Here is a 26,491-nt window from a genome sequence, read left to right on the forward strand (position 1 = left end):
AGAGGCACCAAGAGAGAAATCTAAAAAACTACCCACCCACACCTTCCTCTAACTCCTGGGGCCTGGGAAATTTTTGACTCTGCGGCTCAAATATCCTCCCGTGGTAAAGGGGGGCAAGACACTGGGCACAGAACGCCCTTCTCGCCTACTCGGTGCCCAGCGCCTCTGGGCGCTGCCAGCCCTTGCGGGCGGACGGGAGAGTGGGAGGGGGCAGGGTGGAGCCGGGGGGCTGGCTCCCCTATTGTGACTCGTCTCCCGGCAACAGCGAAAGCGGCTGGAGCGTCCTAGCAACGCGGAGACGGTCCACCTCCAGCCCCCGTGCTCTGAGGTCCCGGAGTCTCCCCCGTCTCATCCCCGCCACGCCACCTTCTTCTCCCGCACGCACACACCCAGCCACCTCTCTTCTAGCTTGGCCAGGGCTGAGGCTGCGCTGCCACCGCGCCTTTAGGGAGCCCTCGGGCGTTTAGCTAAGGGAAACCCCAAAGGACAGGGAAAAAGAGGCAGGGTGCCGGAAGAAATATCATTTCACAAGAGAAGCAAAACCAAAATAATAGAGATAAAGAGTGAGAGAATGAGAGAGTGAGATAGTGAAAAAGAGAGTGAGCGAGCGAGCTGGTAAAAGCAACTACAGAGGGAAAAAGGGAACTCAAGGAGAAAGAAGTGGTGCCCTGGGAGTACCCAGGGGGCGTGAGAATTAATTTTAAACGCACTATCCCCCCCCCAAAAAAAACAAAGCAAAAAAAAAAGGTACAAAAAATCACAAAGAAAAAAAAATTCAAGCAGCAAAATCCAAACTCAAGAAGCCACCGCGGTGTTAAAGGAATTCGGAAACAAAGATGTTGGATACCATCCATCCAGCTCTTCTCGAAATAGGAAAACAGGTGTTCCCCACACTGCCCTCGCTGTCTCAGGATGGTAAGATGTCTGAAGCCCGGTGCTTCTAGGGATGGGCTTCTTGGCTCTCTGAACCCTGTCCCCCCCAGGCCAGCCCTACGGATCTTAGGTGGCTCTGGAAGAAGGGATGGTGGTGGTGTGGTGGAAAGGGCATTTAATGTAGAAACAAGAATTTCCCAGATTGGAAACGTGAGAGATGATGTTCCTGGGGTGGAATCTTGCTTTGGCTTGGCTGAAATCTAAATGGGGGGGAGTTGTGGCCACCCTGGATTCTGCCTCAGGTAATTCTGGAAGGATGCCACCAGCAGGACTCTGCTCTGGACAGGGGCTGTAGAAGGGGAAAGCTTTGGCATGGGAGGGCACCTCAAGGAGGATGTCCAACTCCAATATTTTATAGTTCAGAAATAAGGTCCCGGGCTACTAGTGCAAGGTCACAGATACCAAGTGGTATGGCTGGCTGTTCAGGAGGGGTCCTTCATCTTCCTTGGAACCCCCTGTGTCTGTTTTTGTTTCTATGGCCTCTGTTGTCCTCAGAGGGAGGGTAAGAGGTGGCATGTGGGTAGTGGGAAGATATTGACTCCCCCTATAATTCAATAGGAGGATTATTATTGTTGTTTGTCCTCAAAAGTATACCATGACACCAGGGAGGTGGTGCCAAGGCATGTGAGTGAATTGCATTTAAGTGAGGGAGGGCTGTTGTGCAAGGTCGCCTGCCGCCTCACTTTCTCTCTGGAGCCATGAAAGTCCAGTGGCAACCTGGAGATCAGGACCACTGGATGTGGTGGGAGCCCTCAGCCTTTAAGGTCTTTAACAGGTCTCAGTTTGATTGAGGAAATGTCCAATCAGTGATTAAGGCTAAGTAGTAAATGAAACACAGAATGGCCTCCAAAAAAAAAAAATAATCTGGAAGGGGAAGACCCTTAGGATTTCTGGCCAAAATAGAAACAGTGGCTATTTACATTCATTTTAAGTCAAAAGGGGCACCCAAACAAGGTTCAATTGGGCCTTGATCTAGGAAGCTTTTATTGACCAGTCAATGAGAAGCAAAGTAATTTGGGTGTAAGTCATGGTTCTTTAGAAAGAAAACCAATAGGAAGGCATCTAGGAGGATACCAAGGGAGGACATACTTTGACTTATTTGTGCTAGTGAAAATGGATGGCTATCAACCAAGAATCCTTCTGACTCTGAATCTCAGATCCTGTGATCCTTTTTGTCAGAGTAGCGGCTTAATGTCTTAATAAGTGCTTGTTGTGATTGGTTGGCTGATTTAACAAGTTGAGATATAATAAAAGTAATGGGTGTGTGTTTGGAAGAAGTCCCCACTTTTTAGCAATAGAAAACCATATTAAATCTATCAAAGACCTGAGTTCTGATTGTCAAATCACTTGACTTTTTCCTGCCTAATTTATGAAATGGAGACTGTATGTATTTAGATACATGCTATTTCACAGGAATGTTGATATCAGCAAGAAAATTCTTTGAACAAGTATTTACAATGTTCTTAAAAGTTTTATGTTAAAATATAGCACCAGTGTTTTACGTTTTAATTTTTTTAAAACATAAATATTAGCTGGAATTTGAAAAGATCAGGGAAGAATGATACAGCATTAAAACAAAAAAAAATTCTGAAAACCAGGAAAGAGTAATTACTGTATTCCTCTTTTCCTCCCTTTCTTTCCTAATCCGAATAAGGTGTTTGTGTGCCATAGGTATTTGGACTCTTCCTGTATGTTTGTTCAGTCACGTCTGACTTTTTGTGACTCTATTTGGAATTTTCTTGGCAAGGATACTGCAGTGGTTTGCCATTTCCTTCTTCAGCTCATTTTATAGCTGAAAAAAAAAAAAAACCCAGGCAAACATAGTTCAATGACTGTTTCTCAAGGTCACACAGTTTAATAAGTGTGTGAGGCCAGATTTGAACTCAGGAAGATGAATCTTCTAGACTTCAGACCAAAAGCTCTATAGTTGTCAAAATTTGCACTAAAAAGTATTAAAGCAGGGAATTTTTTTATTCTTGTCTTTGCATTCTAGGCACTAAATATATAATAGATACTTAATAAATGTTGTTAGAATTGAATGCTCATTAAAAGGCATACTTGGAGTGAGACCTTTCCTGTAAGGCTCCTTCCACCTAGGTGTTGCATAAATCAAACCATCTACATTATTGGGTCCTGAGACTCTTAACTCTTTACCCTATCCTTTTTTTTTTTTTTTTTTTTTAAATAATGGTCAGTGGACAATCCATTTTGAGATTGAGATATATTCAAAATGGAAGAACTGGACATAAAAGACCTAATGGAGAATTATTCTTTGGAGGGCAGTAATCCTCAGTGTTTCATAGTATTTGATTTTTGCCATAATTACTATTGCACTTTGAAAAATGTCTCAATTTTAACAACAGGGTTTTAAATCAAGGCAAGATAGCAGGGGCACTTGTCAACAAGTGGGCCTGTGACTCACCTGTATTAATAGCAAAGACTCCGAATAAAAGAGCAGTTCTCCTTACATAGGATTTTGGGCAATGCAGAAGACAGAGTAGATGACATCATGAAATTAAGGGGAACATGACTGGAGCTGTAATCACAGGCAACAGCATGATTAGTTGGAAGTTTAGTAATGGGGGATAATAATGACACCCTTCTTTTCCCCTTTCTCCCCCCCCTCCCCTTCCTCTTTTATGAGACTAGGAAGTGCTCATTCTCTGAATGTAGGTGAGATAATGTTCCAGACTTTTGGTCAAATCAAAAGGAGCCAGGTGGAATAAAGATATTATTCTCTTGCTTTTGAATTAAGAGGGTCCAACCTTAGTTTTTTCAAGGTTATCTTCCCAGTCTTATTCCCAGGGAACAGATAACCACTGACCTTAGATTTCACATCTCAGAGGCAGCTAGTTGGTCAGCAGATAGAGAGCACCAGCTCTCAAGTCAGGAGATCTGAGTCCAAATCTGGATCAGACTCTTAACTCTTCCAAGCTGTGTGATTCTGGGCAAATGCCTCAGCAGAAAAAAAAATTATTTCAGATCCCATGATCATTGGGCTGCTGGTGTTTTTTCAGTTAAGTGGTGGTGAAACATTGGCCTCAGGACAAAACATTTCTGAAAATGAAGCTCAAAGAAAAAAAAAATCAACTTCCTGAAAGTCTCATTAATCACAGTCAGGCTGGACAACAACTGTTATCAACACTTGCGTTGTTGCAATAAGTTAGTTAACAAATAAAAACTTATCAGGCCTTCTAAAAAGAATCACACAGGATTTTTTACATAAGTTATTTCTTTTAGCATTTCCCTTTCCCAAATAGCTTAAAACTCGTTCTGATATATAAAGGCAATCATTAGAATTTAATAAGGTAAAAACGTTCTCTAAGTTCACATAGGCAATGAATATATGATAGATAGCTTGTTAACCATTTTAAAACATACACATGCACACATATTTCAAAGACTGCAATCTGCTAAGACTAAATTGGTCAAAGATATAACTTCAGGATAGACTATGTTCCAAATACTAGCAGAACCACAAATCATTTCTATATCATATAGACTTTTTTAAAAATCCCCTTCATCATTATTTCAGAAGTGTTTATACTAGGGAATGGGATCCAGTTCTCTAAATAAATCAATACATAATTTTTTCACAGAGCTGACAATTCATAACCTTGCTGAAACTGGCAGGTTTAGATATGTGAAGAGGTTTTTGTTTTAGTTTTAAACAAGGTTGATCTTACCCTCCCTTTTTCTTTTCCATAATGTGAGCGATTATTATTTTCTTTTAAAATACACCTAATTAAATACTAAATAGGTTTTAAATATCATAATAGCCTTTAAAATTTATTTTTTGACATTTAAAACTATTTCAAAGCATCTTTTAAAAGTATAATTAAATTTTAATTTTTATTACATTTAAATTTTAAGTTTAATTTTAATTTTAAATTAAATATCATAATGCTCTCTAAAACCTGGGTTATTCCTAGCTTTCCAGTCTTTTTTATACCTTATTCCCATTTAGTCTTCCTACAATCCAAATATATTATACTTAATCCTTCTTTTCTAAATATGTCCACATACTAAGACAACACATATGTTTAAGTTACATAAAATAAACAGAAGGATTGGGCATTTTCTGAATTGGTAAGCGAGCCTTAAAATTTAATAATTCTCAGTATCCAAATGAAAGTAGTTAAAACTCCAGTTATATAAAATTAGCTTTCTCTTAACAGCATTTATTATAGATTGGCTTCTCAGAATTCACAATACAAGAAAATTTAAAAACATAAAAATAATAATCACATCTTTGAATTTAAAACAAAATAACACTAATCAGATAATATTAATTTAGTCAAATACATTTAAAAATTACCTTTATACAGGAAACCATTCATACTACCACAGGAGGCTTTAAAAATCACATTAGAAAGGTATTGGTACAATGCATTTCACAAAAGATACAATTAGGAAAAAAGTAACATAACAGACCAAATGCATCACAAAGCAGAAATAAGGCTTTACCGATTTAAATTCTGTTATTAGGTTAGCTCAAAATATGCTGGAACTAAATTGTTTAAGCTATTGTTGTTTAAAAAGAAACGAACTATAAAACTTTATTCATTCCATAAGATCTTGGGAGTATGCATTTCTAATCTTAGATTTCTGCCATGTCAAAATCACAGTTAAAACATCTTTATCTATTGCATTTCCAAATGACCAGTTTCAAACCATTTATATCATTTGTTTTACAATTGAATCCATAAAAATAACCCTAAAGAATTCAAATCAAAAAAGAATTTATCATTTGAACATTAGTTCTTTTTAAAATGAATTACAAATTTAAGTTAAGCATTTTCTATATTCATGTTACAGATCGATAAACTGAGATAACTTATTAATAGCATTCAATTAAAATTTTATTATGCATACACTTCCCCAAATTGTCTTAATGCCAAATAATACAATAAATTCTAACTTATCATAAGCATCTAATTAGGAGAGACAGATTTCATTTAAAATGAGTCCAGAATAAATTCAATTACCTCTGGATCTTATTTTCTAAGTGGTATAATACAAAGTCTCAGTTTTTCATTTCAGTTATTTAGCATTATATTTTACACAAGGGCTATTTGTTCCAAGCATTAAATATTATGGGGTTCATGATTTCCAGTTAATCAATGCCAAAGAATTTAAAAGTGGCAGTCTGACTTTAATTTTAATCCACTACAATCATTCCTCTTAAGAGCACATTTTAATGTAGTTCAAATGTGGAATGTAGCTACAATCTCAGAAAGAACCCATTGTTTATCAATTCACTCATAACTCTCCCTACATATTTTCAGGTAAGGCTGTACTTTTTAAAAAATTACTCTACTTCCCAATTAAAAGAAGAAAAACTGCACCCACTTAAACCCAAAACCTCAAATCTTTCTGTCAACATATTTAAATTTCTTTTTATTGCTGTAATGACATCAGTTCTCTTCAAGAACAAAGGATGGTCAATAAGAATTCATTCTCTTCAATGGTGTGAAAACTCCCACCTTCGCTATCACTTTCACATTCATCCCTTAAGATTTATTTTGTTCACTCCCTAAATTCTCCTTATTCTAATAGAATCTCACTCCATTATTCTGTAATTTTCACTTCATTGTTTCTTTTTAAAAATTTAATAAATGTTATTAAACAAAACTAAGGACATTAAAATTTTATTCTCAAGGTGCAATTTTGATTAATAAGATTGAATATTAATACTATTAATATCAATAATTATTAATATTAAGCTGTTGAATCATTGTTGATTTTCTTATTCCCTGACATGGAAGCACCAAAACTCCTTTAAAATGGTTTTTTAACAGCTTACAAAACTTGATCTACTCAAATAACAATCATTAATCAAAAAAATAACAAAAGTCATTTATCCAATAAATTTCACTTACATTTCAAGGTATTTTCTTAAATAAGCTTCTGTTTAATAATCAAAATGTGGAATGCATTTTTTTTAAACTTACAAGCTTCTCTCTAATCAGAAAAATAATTTTTCTTTCTTGTCTGTAAAACAGCAAATCTGTCATTTTGGGGGGGGGTACTTTTACTTAAGAAAAAATCTAAAGAACATTAATCTCAAAACTTTCTATCCTGTTTGTTTCAGCTTTTATAAAAACATTTAAACCAAAATCTGGACATTCATAGTAGAGAACTTACATTTCAGTCACAAATTTGGTTCCTAATTTTTGATGTCATAAATTTCTACAGCTTGAGGGGAACATATTCCTCTGTCTCTTATCTTGCTTTGCACGATAAGGCTACTGGAATGCAAAGTTAAAGACTTGTTCTTAGTCTGTCTTAACATAAAAAAAAGGAAAAAGAAAAAAGAAAATAAAAGATCATAAGACACAGTGATTTTTTTTTTCTGAAGTTCTGTTGCCCAATTTTCTAAAAGCAATCTTAATAAAATGACATAGACAAATCATATATAGTTTTAAACATTCAGACACAGGCCAACAAATGCAGGTATGATGGATCATGGCCTCAATGTTTCTTTTCCTGGGAGGCTGTAAGGACTATTTTTAAAATAGTTAGTCCAAGCAATATTTTACTGGTACAATTTGACTAAATGTCACTGTGATGGTTTATACATACTGCTTTACTTCTTTTGATCTCAAACACAGAAATTTAGAATCAATTTGGTTTGTCCCTCCATGGGACTCTGACTCAGGAATAAAGCCAACAAATCTTTCCCCCCTTTTTTTCTCACAAGATATACAGGAACAACAAAAAATTAGTTCCTGAGTAGGAATTATAATTCCTCAATTCTTAAAGAATGCCGCTGGAACTGTCTCTTTTAATGGTACAAAAACATAGGCAGTTTCTTAATATTTTAAGGTTAGAATCAATAAGAAAATAATATAGGATCAATTTTAATCTGCGTAGAGCAGAATATTATGTTTCTTCTTAAAATTAAGGACAATTAAAATTAGTTTTGTCTATCTGGTGTACACAAATATTTTCTTTCTCCTCACCTCTGTACCCTATTTCAAGAAGTCTTCTTCAATGGGAATGCATTTCCATGAAAGGGACCCCAAAGGATGGCTTGGTTTTTTATGACTTTCTCTATAGCCAATTAAGTTCAAATTCTAAAACTGTAGCCAACACAAATAGAACCATTCAGAACATACATAAATGTTTTTGCCTGGAAAAGATCTGAAACTGTTATGAATAGGGAGAGAGGCAATCTACCTCCTGAGTGTTTTAGTAAAAACTTTCCTATTGTAGAAAATTTGTTCCACTTGGATCCAGTAGAGTAGGGGAAGGTTCTGATAAGTATCTGATTGGTAAAACTCTGATCTTCCTATCCTCCTGCCACCATCATCTGCATTGAGATTTTAACAAAAGGGCAAACTGAGGCAGAGTTCCAAGCAAGATAGCATTTATTATCAGGAGCATGGTACCTGACAATAAAAATGGATCAGGGGGTTGCTGCCTCCATTAATGTCAAAGACCCTGAGCAAGAGGACAGTTCCCCTTATATAGTATTTTGGGGAATACAGAATAAAAATAGAACTGGGTAGATATTATAGAATTAAAAAAAAAAAAACCATGATTAATTAAAGGCTGAAGAGTGGAGTTTGGTAATGGGGGCTAGCCATGACTTTGTCTACTAAGAAGCGTTCATTGAGTGTAGATGAAAGTGTTCCAGATTTTTTCAAACATTCTCAGACATCCTTGAAGGGAGATGCTTCGAATAAAGATATTAGACCCAAACTTCCTTGCTTTTTTATGCATTTTCCAAGGTCAGTTAAATTCCTTGAGGCAGGAGAGTTGGATTTCTAAACTTAACCCATTACAGGCCTCACGAACTCTGAACTAAGTTCAGGAACAAAGAACTTAAGTAGTTACAGGACAAAATCAATTATTTGTAAATAGAATCAATAAGAAAATAATATAGGATCAATTTTAATTTTCTGTGTAGAGCAGAATATTATGTTTCTTCTTAAAATTAAGGACAACTAAAATTAGTTTTGTTTGGAGAATTTAGTGATATAGCAGTGAATTCTAGGGACCTTAGAACCCACTACTGCGAAACATTTCTTTATATTAGAATGTTCTTTGATTATATAGAACCATTCTCTATATAATGGCTCTGAAAAGGAATCTCCTTATAGTTGATGCATTGTTCTCCAAGGAGTACTTTCCTTTTTTAGTGAAGAAAAAAACAACAAATTGTAGTCTAGAAAAAATGTTTTATTCTTCTCTTCAAAACTTTGTTAATTAAAAGTTTCATAGAGCTTTTGGATTATTTTAATAGATTCAGTCCCATCCTGAGCAAGATCCTGCTAATTAGAGTCTGCAAGTCCTTTTTCTTTGTTTTAGATGAAAGAATGTATTATTTCTCTTGGCACTTGTTAACATCGCTTTTTCAGAAAAAGCTTTTGAGAAAATACAACAACCATTTATGTTAAGAATACTAAAAACATAGGACCTCTCCTTATATAGCAAAGAGTATCTCTCTAAAATCGAGAAGCAGCAGAATATGTAATAGAAATAAACTAAAGGTTATTATTATAAGATCAGGGAGAAAGCAAGAAGATCCATTATCATCTTTTATTATTCAACATAACACTAAAAATGGCAGTTCTAGCAATAAGACAAGAAAAAGAATTTAAGGGAATAATCATAAACAAAGAGAAAAATAAAATTATCATTTTTTTTGCCATGATATGTTTATAAAGAAAACTGGAAAGAGTTAATTAAAATATTAATTGAATTAAGTTAATGAGGAAAGCAAAATAGTAGGATATAAAATAAACCAACACAAATCAACAACCTTTATGTAAATTACCTGTAAAACTTTTAGGGGCAAGATTCTGGGAAGATGATGAAGTAGGTCAAAAAATTTCAAGCTCTCCAGATTTCCCCTACAAACAGAATAATTTGTACCTCTAGGCAAACATAGACTGGTGAAAAATCAAGACGACTTGGGGCAGAACAGGGGTTATTCAGGGACAACCCAAGAAGACCCAAAGAAGGACCCCAGGTCAGGATTAACCAGTGTGAAGTGCAAACATCTCAGGCAAAAACTCAGAGTGGGAGCTCTAGGGCTATCTGGGTTTGGCTGGAGCCTCTGCAGGAACCACAGAAACTTTAACCACTTAAACAGCATGGGGAGTTGGGGGTCTGAATCTGGGAAACTAAGGGAACTTCTGCTGATTAGAAATGCCAGGCCCAACTGTGCTGCAGAGATGGGCCCTGGGGGAGAAGGAAGCCATAGCACCTGGTGAGTGCAGATGCAGTGGGGCAGGGATGCTGCTGGCTGTGCAACAAAAGGTGGGGGAGTTCTTGATTTGGGGCTCCAGGTCAGACAGGAGAGCTGAAGTAAAAGTAGAGATACCACCATCCTAAACCCAGGATTGGTGGTACTTACACAATTGAATGGGTCAAGAACTCATCTAACTATAGAAACTTACTATGGAAATAGAAAAGAATGGTGCTCATCTTCATAGGACAGTGAAGGGGAAAAAAAAACCTCTTCTACTCCAAAGAGTAACATTAAATGGCTCACTGCCCAGAAAGAATTTATAGAACTCAAAAAAGAAACTTTAAAAATCAAGTGAAAGAGAATGAGGTACCACTAAAAAAAAATCCAAGAAAAATAAGAATTTGAAAAAAAAAAGTTAATTAGAGAAGGAGATAACAGAGTTTTAAAGAAGAAAACAATTTTTTTAAAAGTTAGAATTGGGCAAAGGAAAGCCAGTGAAGCTTTTAGAGACCAAGATATAATAAAGCGAAATACTAAGAATGAAAGCATGAAACAACCTATAAAAAAACCAACAGATCTGGACAATAAATCAAGAAGAGAAATACAAAAATAACTGTACTACCTGAAAGCTGTGACTAAATAAAAATTACCCTGACACAATAATGCAAAAAATAATCCAAGAAAATTATCCTGGAGTGATAGAACATGAGGGGAAAGTAGAAACAGAAAAAATCCACTGATCACCATTCAAAGAGATCTTTTGTGGAAAAAATAAAGGAATATTATTGTCAAATTTTGAAACCCCCCGATCAAAGAGAAAATTTTACAATTTAAAAAATCCAAATATCCTGGAGCACATTATAATTATACAGGAATTAGAATTGTACAGGATTTATCAGCAGTCATAATAAAAGACCACGGGTCTTGGAATCATAATTACAATAATTACTTATTTAGTGCGGTAACAATAAAATTATCCAAGGGAAAAATATTTTAGATCCTTCTCCTTAGAATCTCTTAAATAAAAAACAAAACTATACATCCTATAAACTATATATACTATAGATTATATGCTGTATATACTACAGACCATGCTCTTTGTCACAACCTCTGTATCACATAAATGTAAATCCAGCAAAGCAAATCCACATGTTTTCCATGTCCAAAAGTATGTGTTCACCTTGAGTCCATCCCTTCTCCATAGGAAGCAGGTAATTCTTTGGAGTCATGACTGATGCATGTATTCTGAAGTCTTTCCAAGTTGTTCTTACAATGTTGTGCTACTGTATAAATGATTCTTTTGATTTATGGGAAAGCTAAGTGGCATAGTGGATGGAGCAGTGGGCCTGCAGAAGATCTATGTTCAAATCCAGCCTCAGACACTTACTAGCCATATGACTCAAGTTAACTCCTTTCACTTCAGTTTCCTCAACAAAATGGGGATAATAATAGTACCTATCTCCCAGAGTAGTTGTGAGGATCATATGGGATAATTGTGAAGTGCATTATAAAGTTAGCTATTTAAAATTTTTTTTAGTTCTTCTTCTTCTTCTTCTTCTTCTTCTTCTTCTTCTTCTTCTTCTTCTTCTTCTTCTTCTTCTTCTTCTTCTTCTTCTTCTCCTTCTTCTTCTCCTTCTCTTTCTTCCTCCTTTTCCTCCTCCTTCTTCTCCTATAGAATTCTTGGATATCTTTCTTTGAAAATTGTTTAGGTAGATTGACCATTTATTTAGTGGGGAATGGCTATTTTTGATTTGACGAAAATATTTATTATTTGAAGATATTTGAATCATATCAAAAATATGTCTTAGATAACAGACTATTAGAGAAACTTCATGCAAAGAATTTCCTAGTTTACTGCTTCCCTTCTATTGTTTCCCAATATAGCTAACTTTTTAACTATGTTGATTTTGTTTATGCAAAATCTTTTCAATTTTTGTAGTCAGAATCATCTATTTTTATCTTTTATGGTTTTATCCCTTCTTAGGTTATGAACTCTTCCTTTAATCTACAGTTGTGAAAGGTATTTTATCTTTTACTGACCTAAATTGTTTATGATATGCATGCTTTTATGTTTAGATATTAGGTATACATTTAGAGTTCATTGTGATATATGGAATAGATTCTTGGCCTAAACTTAGTATCTGTCAGATTGCTTTCTGGTTTTTCCAACATTTGTCTTACATAATGAGTCCATTCTCAAAGCTCCAGTCTTTGAAATTATCAAACACTATACTATTACATTCACTTTTTTTCTGTATGTTGTATGTCAAACATTCCACAAAGTGACTACTCGTTATTGCTATGTAGTGTAGTCTGACATTGATATCGCTGAGTCCCCTTTCTTTCTTTTTTTTTTTCCTCTTGAGAATCTTGACCTTTTATTCCTCTAAGTGAAGTTTGTTACTATTTTTTCTAGTTTTCTAAAGTCATTCCTTTGTAGTTTGATATATGTCCTTAAATAAGTAAAAAAAAAAATAGCTACTTCTTGTTGAATTATTTCAATTGCTTTAATATAAAACCAATCTTGTATTCTTGATATATATCCTAACTGACCATAATGTATAATTTTTTAAGAGTTGCATATTTGCATGTGAGCCCCCATTTAATGTTTTCTCTGAAAAAATATTGGAATGGTTTGGCATTTCCTTTGCTAGCTTTTTTACAGATAAGGAACCTGGGGCAAACAGGGCTAAGTGACTTGTCCAGATCACACCTCTCATAAGTATCTGAGGCCATATTTAAACTCAAAGTTCTCCTGACTCCAGGGTTGGTGCTCTATCCACTGTGCTATCTGGCTTTAGGTGGTAGTGTAATTTTAAACATATTTGTATGTCCCATTCATTTGCAATTACTATCTCTCTATTTAGGCCTACCTTTATATATTTATTTGAAGATTGCTTTAAAGTTGTTTTCAAATACGGAAGGGAACATACATTTATATAGTACCTATTATGTGCCAAGCTCTGTGCAAAGAGCTCTTTACAAAAAATTATGCTATTTGATCTTTAACAATAGTCCTGGGAAATAGTTGCTGCTATTTCCCACATTTTACAGTTAAGAAAGGTGAGCCAAAATAGAGGTTAAGTGACTTGCTCAGAATCATACAGATAGTAAATGTCTGAGGCTTCATATGAACCTAGGTTGTTCTAGTCTAGCCCTGTCCCTCATCATACTCTGCAACCAACCTCTTTCCTGTGTGTGAATCTTGGTAGCTAGAATCCTAAATGTTTTATATATTCTCCATCTATTTAGCATACATTTTCTCTATTCTCTTCTTGCTGTACTTTTTTGCTTGATGAATTGTATAGTTTTATTTAATATCTCATTAGTTTGACTTTGTTTATTGTTTGTTAGTTTTTTAGCTGACATCTGTATTTTCTGTCTCTTGCAAAAAGTAATAATTTTGTTTCTTCTTTTCCTATGTGTATTCCTTTGATTTCGTTTTCTTGTCTTTTAGTTAGAGATAGCATTTCTAGTGGTATATTAAATAATGGTCTTATAATAAATAGCTTTGCCTTTCCCCTGCTCTGAACGTAAGGGTATCTAGTTTATTATATATCCTACTGATTCTTGGTTTAAGACAGATACTACTTAAAATATTAAAATTAATATTAAGGACATTTATTCCTTGTTTTTTTAGTGTCTTTAGCAGAAATGGATGTTATATCTTGTCAAAATTTTTTTCTCTATCTGTTACTGTAATCACATGACATTAATAGTTTTTTTCCTTATTAATATGGTCAATTACATATATAACTTCCTTTATAGAACCAATCTTGTAATTTTGATATATATCCTAACTTATTATAATGTATAATTTTTAAGGGTTGAAAATTTGCATGTATATTTTTAAAGGATATTTGTATACATCTTTCTTTCTAATTTGAGGTGCTTTGGTTTAACTATCAAGACAGTATATGTATCATAAAAGGCCTTTGGGAGAGATCCCTTTTCTAATTTTCACAGTTTTCATTATATTGGTATTATTTTCTGAATGTTTAATGCAATTCACTTGTAAATCAATCTGGAACTGCTGATATTTTCTTTCTTTGTATGTTTATTTAGTGCTCAATCATTCCCCTTACTCCCCATTGAATTACTTAAATATTCTTTTTTAAAAATCTGAGCATTTTATAATTTTGTAGCTATTTATCAATTTCATTTAAATTGTCAGTTTAGGGGGCATGTTACTGGGCAAAGAAGTTTCTAATAATTTTCTTCATTGCTTCATTTATTATGGTTTCTTCTCCTTCAAATCTTATATTTATGCTGATTATTCCCAGATTTATATATCCAACTTTAGTATCTCTCTTGAGCTTTAGATATGATATTACCAATTAACTTTTGGATATCTTGAATTGGATTGCCACAGGTATCTCAAATTTACCATGTTCAAAAGAGAAGTCATAATTTTTTACCCTTAAACTGTCCCTTATTTCCAATTTTTCTATTACTGTTGAGGGCACCACCACCATCATTCTAATCACCTAGACTCACAACTTCAGCACCATCTTCAATTACTCCCTCTCATATAAAAGAAGTTAAGTTTTACTGTTTCTATCTTCCCACCTGATAGGACTCTGCCTTGTTAACTCTCTCTCAACTCCAATCTATTCTTGACTTAGCTACCAAAGTAATTTTCCTAAGGTGTGGATATGATCAGATCACATTGCTACTCAATAAATTCCTATGACTCTCTATTACTTCTAGGGTCAAATATAAAACATGTTCATAGTCAGTCTCTTCCTATTGTTTTAGTCTTCCTAGTCTCACTACTCTATGAATCCCATTGTTTTGCTACTCTGATCTTCTTGCCACTTTTCACAAATTCCATCTCCAACATCTTGACTTTGTACCGGCTGTCGCCCAAGCCTGGAAGGTATTCTCTCCCTTCTCACTTTCCCGTCATCTTTAGCTTCCTTTTAATTCAGTTCAGATCTTACTTTCTGTAGGAGACCTTTCCCCTTCCATTTTGGCTAGTGCTTTCCTTCTAAACTACCTTCTATAGTTACTATATAACTCTTGTATGTATACTGTAATTTTTTCTTCCATCAGAATGTGAAATCTTTCAGTGAAGGGTCTGTTTTTGCCTTTTTAGTGCCTTTGTAGCACTTAGTGGACAGTATCTGACTTGTAGTAAGTGCATAATTAAGAGTGATTGACTTTAAAAAATTTTTTATACCAGTTTTGTTTTTCTTTCTATTTTTTAAAAATCAAACTAGCTAATTGTTTATTATGTTGATTTTAAAAACTAACTCATCATTTTATTTATCATTTCAATTTTTTAATCTCTTCTTTATTATTCATGTTTTATTTCATCACTTAGTTTGGGTTTTTCATTTGTTGACTTTCTATGTTTTTAATTCCATACTCAATTTACAGATTTTCCTGTTTATTTTTTGTTTTTGTTGAAAATATAGTTTTCTTCTCAGTATTGCTTTGGCTGTTCCCATATAGTTTGGTGTGTTGGACAATTTTATTTTGTTTAATGAAATTTTCTATTGTTTTCATGATTTATTATTTGAACCATTAATTTTTTTTCAGAATTAAGATATTCTGTATTGAATTAAGTTTTAACCATTTCTTCAGAAACTTTTTGAATATAATTTTTACTATTTTTGCTTATAGGTATTTTTATGTAGTTTTCATACTATATTTCATTACTATATTACTATATTTCATACTATATTGAGCCTATATTGATAGGCTCAATTCTTTAAAATCAAAATTCCAATACATATTTATCTCTGTGGCATATATACTCCTATTTTTCCCACTTGATATTGTTTTATTTTTTTCCAATTACATGTAAAGATAATTTTCAATATTCATTTCTGTAAGATTTTGACTACCTATGCCCAAAGGCTATCAAACTGTGCATACCTTTTGATCCACCAGTGTATCTACTGGACCTGTATCCTAAAGAGATCATAAAAAAGGGAAAAGGACCCACATATTCAAAAAAGTTTGTGGTAGCCCTTTTTGTAGTGGCTAGAAACTGGAAATTGAGTGGATGCCCATCAGCTGGGGAATGACTGAATAAGTTATGGTATATGAATGGAATGGAATATTATTCTCTAAGAAACGATCAGCAGCATGACTTCAGAGAGGCCTTATTGAGAGACTTACCTGAGCTGATGCTAAGTGAAGTGAGCAAAGCAAAGAGAACATGTACATGGCAACAAGAAGATTATGTGATGATCCATTCTGAAAGATGTGGTTCTTTTCAACATTAAGGTGATTCAGACCAATTCTAATGGATTTGTGATGGAGAGAAAGAGGACTGGATCATAATATAGTATTTTTGCCTTTTTTTTTTGTTATTGGCTTGCTTTTTGTTTATTGTTTTTCTTTTCCTTTTTTGATATGATTTTTTCTAGTACAGCATGATGATTGTGGAAATATGTATAGAAAATTGCAAGTTTTAACATATATTGGATTGCTTGCTATCTAGGGGAGGGGGTCGAAGGAAGGGAGAAAAAATTTGGAACACAAGGTTTTGCAAGGGTGAATGTTGAAAACTTTCTTTGCTTATATTTTGAAAATAAAAAGCTATTTCTTTTAAAAATTTTTAGTTTCATTTTTTCCTTCCCTCCTTTTCTTCTTCTCACCCTAAGACATCTAGCAATCTTATATGAGTTATATAAGTACAATCTTTTAAAACACATTTCCACATTAATCGTGTTGTGAAAGAAAAATCAGAACAAAAGGGGAAAATTGTGAGAAAAAATATTTTAAAAAGTGAAAATAGTATGCTGTGATCTTCATTTAATCTCTCTAGTTCTTAATCAGGATGTAGATGGCATTTTCCATTCCAAGTCTATTGCAGTTGTCTTGGATCATTGTATTATTGAGAAGAGCTAAATCTATGATAGTTGATTATCACACAATCTTGCTATTATTGTATTCAATATTCTCCTGGTTCTGCTCACATCATTCAGTATCAGTTCATATAAATCTTTCCAGGGTTTTTATGAAATACATCTGCTCATCGTTTCTTATAAAACAATAATATTCTATTACATTCATCTATCACAACTTATTCAGTCATTTCCCCAATTGATGGCCATACTCTTAATTTCTAATTCCTTGCCATATAGTGTTAATTTTTGTAAATAAGCTGTGTACAATTGCAAAAATACAGTATTTTCTGTTTCCATTGAGTAATTGTCAGCTATATCTTATCTAACTTTAAGCTTTTATTCAGATTCTTGATATATTTCTTGTATTTATATCTTATAGTTTTACTTTTTCTTGTGGTAAGTTGATTAACTTTTCCTTTAAATATTGAGATGATATTTAGCACTCATATATTAAATATTTATATTCATTGCTTATGTTGGCTTTAAGTGTAATATAGTTTCCCAGTTTATCCTTTTTTATCTTGTCTAATTTTATTGTTGCTTTGTTTGAGATTATAATTATTACTGCTGCTTCTCTGAGTTCATTTGAAACAATAAATTTTGATGCAGCCCATTATTTTAACTTTGCATCTTTCTGTTTCAAGTGTGTGTGTGCATTTTAAAAATAACATATTGTTAGATTCTGCTTTCCTCTTTAGTGGGTGGGCTCATCCTATTCACATTCAACATTATGATTAATTATATGCCTTTCTCAGGGGTATCCTTCCACTGGCTCACAAGAACCAATGGTTAAATTTTCAATGTGAGACTTTGTGCCTCAGAAATTGGCAAATGTTACAAATAAGAACTCTTTTTTATATTGCCTATACTTAAGAAAGTGGTGATAAAACATGTTGATATAATGCAGAGTAAGCTTAAAAGGTCTATCACTCATGAATTTTTTTTTGGAGGGTTGTTATTTAGCAGCATTTATCAGCTATTTATCAGTTACTTATCAACATTTATCAGCATGTCTGAGTCTTATCTTTCTCTGCTTTCCTCCTCTTTGATCCTGCCTTCTTCACAGTGAAGAAGCGGATGTTGACAGAAAAAGATTGTGCTAATCATTAGTGATATATATTTTCTGGAATTATTTTTGCATTTCATTATTCTTTTTCTCTCATCTCCCAGGTCTCTGAGCTGGGAGATGATATGATATTATCATATCATCTAATGATAATATCATATTAGATGATATGATATTAAAAATACACTTAACATCCACATAGCTGTTGCACTCTAAGGATCATGGGACTTTCCATGTCTCCTCATTGAAATGTGAGCTCCTTAAAGGCAGGAACTATCTTTTCTACTTGTGTCCCTAGTTCTTATAAAGCACAATGTTTTGCCTCTAGTGTGGGCTTAATAAATGCTTCATTTATCCATCCAATCATTAAAGATACACTTTTCCCCAAATGTAGCTTTCAATTATTAGATTTAAAGATGGCTTAAACTCAAAGTGATTCTGCTCTTTAAAGTGTAGCTATGAAAAGGCCTGCTTTGCCAAGAGTTAGAGAGCAAAACCTCTCTAATAATGGATTGAATGAGGGGCAGATGTTGAAATCCCATGCCTGAGCTAGGCCAAGTAAGTGCTTTGCACATATTAAGTGCTTAATAAATATTTTTGACTATTTGCTGACTGATTATGGGGTTTCTGGAAATGTCCCATACCCTCATGCCATGAACAACAAAATACCAGGAAATGTAAGGATCAGTCAGTAAACTACATGTGTTTATGAGAAATAAGATTCAATCTATCAAAAGCAGTTTTTAATGGAATTTTTAAAAAAGATCCAATTAGAAATGGGTGAAAGACCCATATAACCAAAGTATGGCAAGGAGCAGGCGTGATAACCATTAGTGCTTTAGTTTTTTTTTCTCTCTTAAAGAGTGCTCTAGCTACCAAACATAAAATATAATTCTATTGATCCAACTCTTCTGGAGAGCGATTTGGAACTCTGCCCAAAGGGCTATCAAAATGTGCATACCCTTTGACCCAGCAATGTTTCTATTGGGCTTATATCCCAAAGAAATCTTAAAGGAGGAAAAGGGACCCACATGTGCAGAGATGTTTGTTTGATGTTTGACTGAATAAGTTATGGTATATGATGCTATGGAATATTATTGTTCTATAAGAAACGACCAACAGGATGATTTCAGAGAGGCCTGGAGAGACTTACATGAACTGATGCTAAATAAATGAGCAAAACCAGGAGATCATTATACACAGCAACATCAGTATTATATGGTGATCAATTCTGATGGACGTAGATCTTTTCAACAATGAGATGATTCAGTCCAGTTCCAATGGTCTTGTGTTGAAGAGAGCCATCTACATCCAGAGAAAGGACTGTGAGAACTGCATGTGGATCACAACATAGCATTTTCACTCTTTTTGTTGTTTGCTTGCATTTTATTTTCTTATTTTTTCCTTTTTTATCTGATTTTCTTGTGCAACAAGATAATTATATAACTATGTATGCATATGTTAGATTTAACATATATTTTTACCATATTTAATATATATTGGATTATTTGCCATTTAGGGGAGGGAGTGGAGGAAAAGGAGGAAAATTGGAACACAAGATTTTGCAAGGGTCAATGTTGAAAAATTGTCCATGCATATGTTTTGAAGATAATAAGCTTTAATAAAACAAATAGTTCTATACCTCTTCACTTACCTGTTTGGAGGTCAATGTTCTTGATGTGTTCTGTGGACTTGGTTTTGAAGAAAGGAATTGTAAATGTTGATGGCACTGGTCACTATAGCCATAGTACTGCTTCAGGTATTTGGGGTCTTTTGTTACCTTTTTCTCTCCCTGTCCCCTGTACCCTGTCCCTTATTCCCTCTTTCTCTTGAAAGCGTTTCAGAAACTCCATTTTATTGGGATATATCTCTTCTTTCAGATTTCTGATCTCATATTAGCCTCTTTTCAAACTAGGAAGACATACAACTCCAAGAGTTCTGCAAGATCTGTTAAATTTACACTGAGCTTCAATGAGTAAGCTATTCTTGATTTGTAAACATTTAGATTATACCTTCTGGGATGATATTTCAAACTTTATGTTTCTTTACAGTTATAACTGTCAGGTCTTATGTGATCTTGACTTGGCATTTGAACTCTTTCTTTTTTGCAAGTTGTATTTTTTATTTGAGCTGAAAGTTCTGAATTTTGGCTGTCATATTCCTAGGAATTTTCATTTGAGAGTTTCTTTTAGAAAGCAACCATTGGATTATTTATTTCTATGTTATTTTGTCATCTGACTCTTAATAGGTCTGGGGAATTTTTATTCATAATTTCTTGAAATATGATAAGGCTTTTTAAATGATAGAGGTTTTCAGGTCTTCAATTTTTCTTTTCTTGACCTATTTTCTGTTGGTTATTTTCGATAGGAGATAGCTGACACTCCCAGAGTGGCTAAAGGTGGCATAATGGATATTAGGTTGGGCTAGAATCAGGAAGGCTCATTTTCCTGAATTCAAATCTGGCCTCAGACACTTAATAGCTGTGAGTAGGCAAGTCACTTAATCCTCTTTGCTTCAGTTCCTCATCTGTAAAATGAGTGGAAATGGAAATAGCAAATCCCTCTAGTATAACTGCCAAGAAAACCCCAAATGGGCTCATGAGAATCAGACATGACTGAAATGATTAAAGAATAACATTTTTTGTACTACTTATATTAAGATATCAATTCTTCCAATTCTTTCTTCTAGAGCTCTAATTTTATATATTTGTAGTTTGCAAATCTTAAAGAACTTTATAAGTGCTAGTTATTACTAGTATTATTATTATTAGGAATAATAATAATAAAGATATTATCATGTAAAACTTTTGCTTTATTTCTTCCAGGAATTCTAGTAAGATTTGTGGCAAATCTATGATTTGCTTTGAGGCTTTTCCTAGATATAATGTAGAGCTATTTTTTTTCTTCTTTGTATGTTTGAACATTCCTGGATCCATAATATTCCTTTATTGTTACTGTTTTGTTGAGTTTATTCATGTTTCTAGCCTTGTTTCCATAATTGTTATTTCGTGCCAGTCTTATGTTTTTAGACTGGGTCATTGGTTTTGACTTCACTTTCCTGGGTTTTTTCAATTAGTTTTTATATGTATATCTTCACTCAGAGCAATGACAGGTTACTGTATCCTTAATCAGAGCTTTGTTAATTGGTTGTGCTGGTCAGGGTTTTCTTTCACCATAAATCTTCCTTGATAGGTACTAAGTAGTCTTTTTTCACTCTTGTGGCTTTCTTGATCATAACAGTGGATGGTCTGCTCCCATCGGGACTTTTTTGTTCAGGGTGCTAGGTGGTCTTCTGACTTCCTTTTCTTCCTGAGATTCCTTGTTAAGAATGATGGGTGGTCTTTCCTCATTGATGTTTCCTTGTTTAGGATGCTGGGTGGGCTTCTGTCCCCACTCCATCCCATTCCTTCTTATTCAGGACGGACTTCTTTACTGAGGTTTTCTTTATCATGGTTCAAATTGGTCTTCTGTTACTCTTAGGGTTTTTGAGAGATTTTAGTCCTAGGAAGCTTAACTGGTTTCTGTATTCTTTGGAGCTCCACTGATTAGAGAGCTAGGTAATCATTGCCTGCTTTGAGATTTCCTTGATTATTTTCTCTATTACTCCTGGAATAATTCCCAAGCAGAGTTTTGGGTGGTCTGTTTTTTACTTTGCCTTGTACAAGTTTCTCTGAGAAGATTCCTTACTGAGGATCTGCATTTTCTTGCTATATTTTTGTACAATTCTGGGCTGGATGAAGGGATGTATTGAAATTTCTTTTTGGATGTTTTTTGGTCATTTAATTGAATGCTGCTCTTAGATAATTTTTGGTCAAAAAATGGGAGACCTGGGCACTTGGTTATCCACACTTGGTTATCCACCATGTTACCATGTTATCTCAGTATATCAGTTGCATCTTAACTTTTTCCCAGAGTCAGGCTCCAATATCTAGGCAAAATTTGTGAAGGGGAAGGGAGGTTGACTTAAAAGTATTGGGTGTTTCTTTTCTATTACCATTATAATGCTTGAACCCCCATAGCCTGTGTCCCTTCTATCCCCTCTTTCATTGGTAGGGATGAATTATTCAATATTAACCATTCATATCAGTTAGCTTTTACAAAATGATACTTAGTTCAAAGATATGATATTAAAAATATAAGAAGAATTTCCTATTTTCAACATCTCAGGGAAATGTTCTACCCTAAACCACATCAATTCTAGGGCAAATAGGCTTAAAACTTAGTTCAGTTCTTAGGTAACGTTGATTACACCAAGTTCATGTCCAAGATAACCGTTGTTTTAGCTATCTCTGGATTAAAGTCACAAAGGTCACTTCCCAAAATTATGGTGGCACAAAATCCATATTCTACAAAATCCACACAAATCCATTATTCACTTAATATACAGGAATTCTCCTTCAGGACCTTATTTAACAACCTATAATGTATTATTTGAGACACAATATTAACAAATTTAGCTATTTTCCTTTCCAGTCCTCAGCCCCTAATTATAAGGAATATAATTCAGAAAGATTTTAATCTAAAATGATTAAAGCAAAAAGATTTTTGACGCCTAAAGAATAATTATTTAGTATTTTAATGCTTGTAAATTATTTTCTATGAGACAGAGTAAAAATGTTATTATACTTTTTAGACAGATGAGGAAACAGAGGGTTAGAAAAGTTAAATGACTGATTGCTGATCACAGAACTAGTAAGTATCAGAGTTGAGATTTGATCTCTTTTTGATACTTCTCACATGTGGAAGTGCTCATTTCCTGAGGATGTGGCATTATGGTCCAGGATTTATTGTAATACTTTGAAGAGCCTAGATCTGAAGGGGACAGAGGCAATTATTTTATACTGAAACTCAGGGAAGATAGGTGAATTTGTCTGAGATCGCATCAGTGATAGGCATTAGAAGGGACTATTGAGTTGGGGTTCTCTGACTTCAGAAGAACCAACCACTTCTTGCTATTAAATCCCTTTGTTGCTTCCCTTAAATGGGGCATTTGTTACCTTTAATTAGATTCTGCTTTTTAGTTCTTGAAGAAATTTAATGAGTAAGGGGTACTAACATGATACTTTATATTTTCCCTCATATTTCAGAAGTCTCTAATATTTGGGCAAATGTGTCAGAATTTGTGGAACGGCAACTATCCTTACGCAAGGTAGGCTTTATCATCTTTGTTACAGATACCAACATGATATCATAAACTGTGAGTGGGCTGGGTTCATATGGGTTGTTATTGGTTGTTATTCAATTTTTGTGACTCCATTTGGAGTTTTCTTGGCAAAGGGTACTGGAGTGGTTTGTCATTTCCTTCTCTAGGTTATTTTACAGGTGAGGAAACTGAGGCAAACAGAGTTTAAGTGATTGCATAATAGGATCTCATAGCTCAAACCTGAGTATCTGAGGCCAGATTTGAACTCAGGAAGATGTCTTCTGGACCTCAGACCTTGTGTGACTGTCCATTGAGTCACTTAGCTTGCCCCAATCATATGAATAATTATACTTAATTACTTATGAATAAGATTTATGGCTTGGGCAGCTGAAAGCAGGGTAATGAACCCTAGGAACATGTAGTTTTCAGCCTTGTAAGTTTAAAATTTAAGTACTACTATTATTATTCTGGTTCTCTGTTATTATAGTATATGAGTTTAACCATTCTAGTGTTGACTTTGTGTCCATGGATTCTGTAGAGAGAGGAAAATTACTGTCCCTAGTAATGCAATATTATGAACAGCAGCTAGGTGGTTCAGTGAATATAGTGCTAGGACAAGGTGGAAATATCTGCCTTCAAATTTGATCTCAGTCACTTAATAATTGTGTGACACTGGTTAAGTCACTCGACCTATATCTGTTTCAGTTTTCCCAATTGTAAAATGGAAATAATAATAACTGCCTCCCTCCAACTCATATAGTTGTGAGGATCAAATGAGATAACACTCATAATGCACAATTTCTGTGTATAACATGATAAAAATAATAACATATTATACATAATAATATAACAACAATAACAACATAATAAATAATAATAATAATGATAATATGTGTATAAAGTCCTGTATTAGTAGCTGGGGTTATAGGGAGCACTAGATAAGGTATAATAATTTGTACTCTAGTAGTAATAATAATGACTCATTCTATAGAGCTTTATAATTTACAAAGCTCTTTTTTTTCCTCAACAAGCTGTGAAAGAAGGAAAATTGAGGTAAAATGATATGATTATAGTCACACAATTAGTAAGAAGCAGAACCAGGGCTTGAACCCTGCTCTGCTGCCCCAAGAGCCAATGTTCCTTCCATGACACTACATTGTCTCTACTAGCCAATAGTGCTCTAGGGAAGATAACAGTTCCTATTTATGGCTTAAATAAATGAATCAAATGCATTTATGGAATTAAGTGGGGAGAGAGAGAGAGAGGAGAGAGAGACTCTCAGTGACAAGATTTACTGTGTCCAGAAATATGAACATATATATGAAATATATAGGACTATATAATTTCCTCCCAAGAGGCTCAGGAAATTCTCAGAGAGGGGAGGGCAGGGTAAAGGATGGGAAGAGTAATTCACAGGGAAGCATCTTCTTGAGACTGGTCAAACTGGAAGGATGTCCTAGGGAAGAGAAAATGAAGGAAGAATTTAGCATCCTTTAGAAATAGCTATTTTCCTGGTGTCATCCCCCAAAATGTTGGCCCAATGTAGCGTAACCATTCACATTCTTTCTGTGATAATCTGCTCATTTGATTACTATTATAATACATGGTTCTTACTGTGTTGTAGAGTGTTGTGTCAGGTGCTGATCATATACAATATTTTAGTCTAATGGGGAGGAATAAGATATTAACAGCAGTAACTTTAACAGGTAACCTGTAACATAAGAAGTGCATTAAAGTGCAGGTTGAGTGCTGTATAAGATCAAGGGGAAAATCATTGCCTACCAGGGGAATCAGGTAAGGCTTCATGGAAGAGGGAAAAAAACATGGAAAAAGAAGAGATCGTTATTATGGTAACCAAGGAAGAAGAAAGTATTCAGGAGTGAATGGCTCACCTTGTCAAAAACTTGAATGGGGTCAAGAAATAAAAGAGCTGAGAAAAGGCCACTGAGCTTTGCAATCCAGAGAGTTCAAATTCAGATCCTTTGACTCTGTATTGAGTGTACTTTCCATGAAATCATTAATAAACTTCGAGGAAAAATTGTCTATAGTATTAAGACCAGAAGACAGAAGGCAAAGGGTTTTGAGGTGAAGAAGGGGAGGACCCAAAGTGTCATTCCTTTGTAAGGAGTTTGGCAGACTGCTTTCTAGGAGACTTCAAGAATATCACTAAGGATTGGACCTGTGATAAGGCTAGATGGAATAAATCTCAAAGAAGGAGAGTTGCTGAATTACAGTGCAGAGGGGAAGGGTCTGGAAGTGGTAAATGAAGATCAAGGAGTAGTCTTGCCTCCTCCTGGCCCAGAGTGGATGCAGGGAAGGTGAAAAGATGAATATAGTGCTACAGAGGGTGACTAGATGAAGAGTTCTGGGTTTCTGTGAAAGCAAGAAGATTGGAAGAATGTATGAAGAAGAGATCTAATAGGACAGCTGTTAGCACTGGCAGTTTGAGGAGGGAAATAAATAGTAGAAGGGGAACATGGAGTCTGTTGACCTTTTAGCTTCTCCTCTTCAAATTTGTGAATGATTGAAATAACAAAGAACATGCACTTCTCTAGGACTATGTCAACCCTATAGACAAATTGGAAAAAAGTGCCATACCAACATATATTCTCGATTCTTTGCACCCACTTTGTGATATCATGGCAATAACATATCTAATGATCATGAATATCAGTAGATTGAAAAATCACAGAACTGTTATATGAATTTTAAGGGATATTAAAATATTTCTTAGAATAATAGGCTATTAAAGATGGAAAGGATGTTAGAGTCTAAACTAACTTGCTAACTTCTCTACTTCTTTAGAAAATTGAAAATTTGATTAGATAATATTTGGGTTTTTTTGAGCTCTTAAATTTTCTAATTATATATAACGTATATTTTCCATAACCTGATTTCTTTATGACCCAGACTTAACTTTGTTCAGATCTATTGGTTTATTCTAATCTTGGTAACAGCACACAGTATGATTTTTTTCTTTTCAGTCCACCTCCTCAACTTCATCTCATTGCTATCTCTTATTGTTCTAGGGAGTCCAGATTCCGGGATTTGGAACGTTCACTTTCGTAAGGCAAAGACTTGATGTAGGAAACAATAAATTTATTCTACTTCAGAGGCCTGTGTTTGTGATGGCCGAGAAGTTTGCCCAAATGCATGGACTCAAACAAAACAAAATATTTACTCCTGGTAAATTTTTTAAAAGTTTAATTAAGCCAGCTTCCTTACTGAAAACAAATATAGGGAAAAACAAGAAAGGGCAAAATGTGGTCAACATTTACTTTGTCT

The 26,491-nt window shown here is 34.4% G+C and overlaps 1 protein-coding gene across 1 annotated transcript in view; it reads left to right on the forward strand.

Annotated features, from left to right (window-relative positions):
- The first annotated feature begins 294 nt into the window (after positions 1-294).
- Positions 295-26,491, forward strand: part of CCDC81 (coiled-coil domain containing 81) — a 70,599-nt gene continuing 44,402 nt past the window's right edge. The window contains exons 1-3 of the mRNA XM_003764594.3: positions 295-915; positions 23,151-23,212; positions 26,236-26,392. Of these exons, the coding sequence (XP_003764642.1) occupies positions 837-915; positions 23,151-23,212; positions 26,236-26,392 (298 nt within the window). The 5' untranslated portion in view covers positions 295-836. The remainder of the gene's footprint in view (positions 916-23,150; positions 23,213-26,235; positions 26,393-26,491) is intronic.

This window comes from Sarcophilus harrisii, chromosome 3, assembly GCF_902635505.1.
Source record: "Sarcophilus harrisii chromosome 3, mSarHar1.11, whole genome shotgun sequence".
Taxonomy (NCBI): domain Eukaryota; kingdom Metazoa; phylum Chordata; class Mammalia; order Dasyuromorphia; family Dasyuridae; genus Sarcophilus; species Sarcophilus harrisii.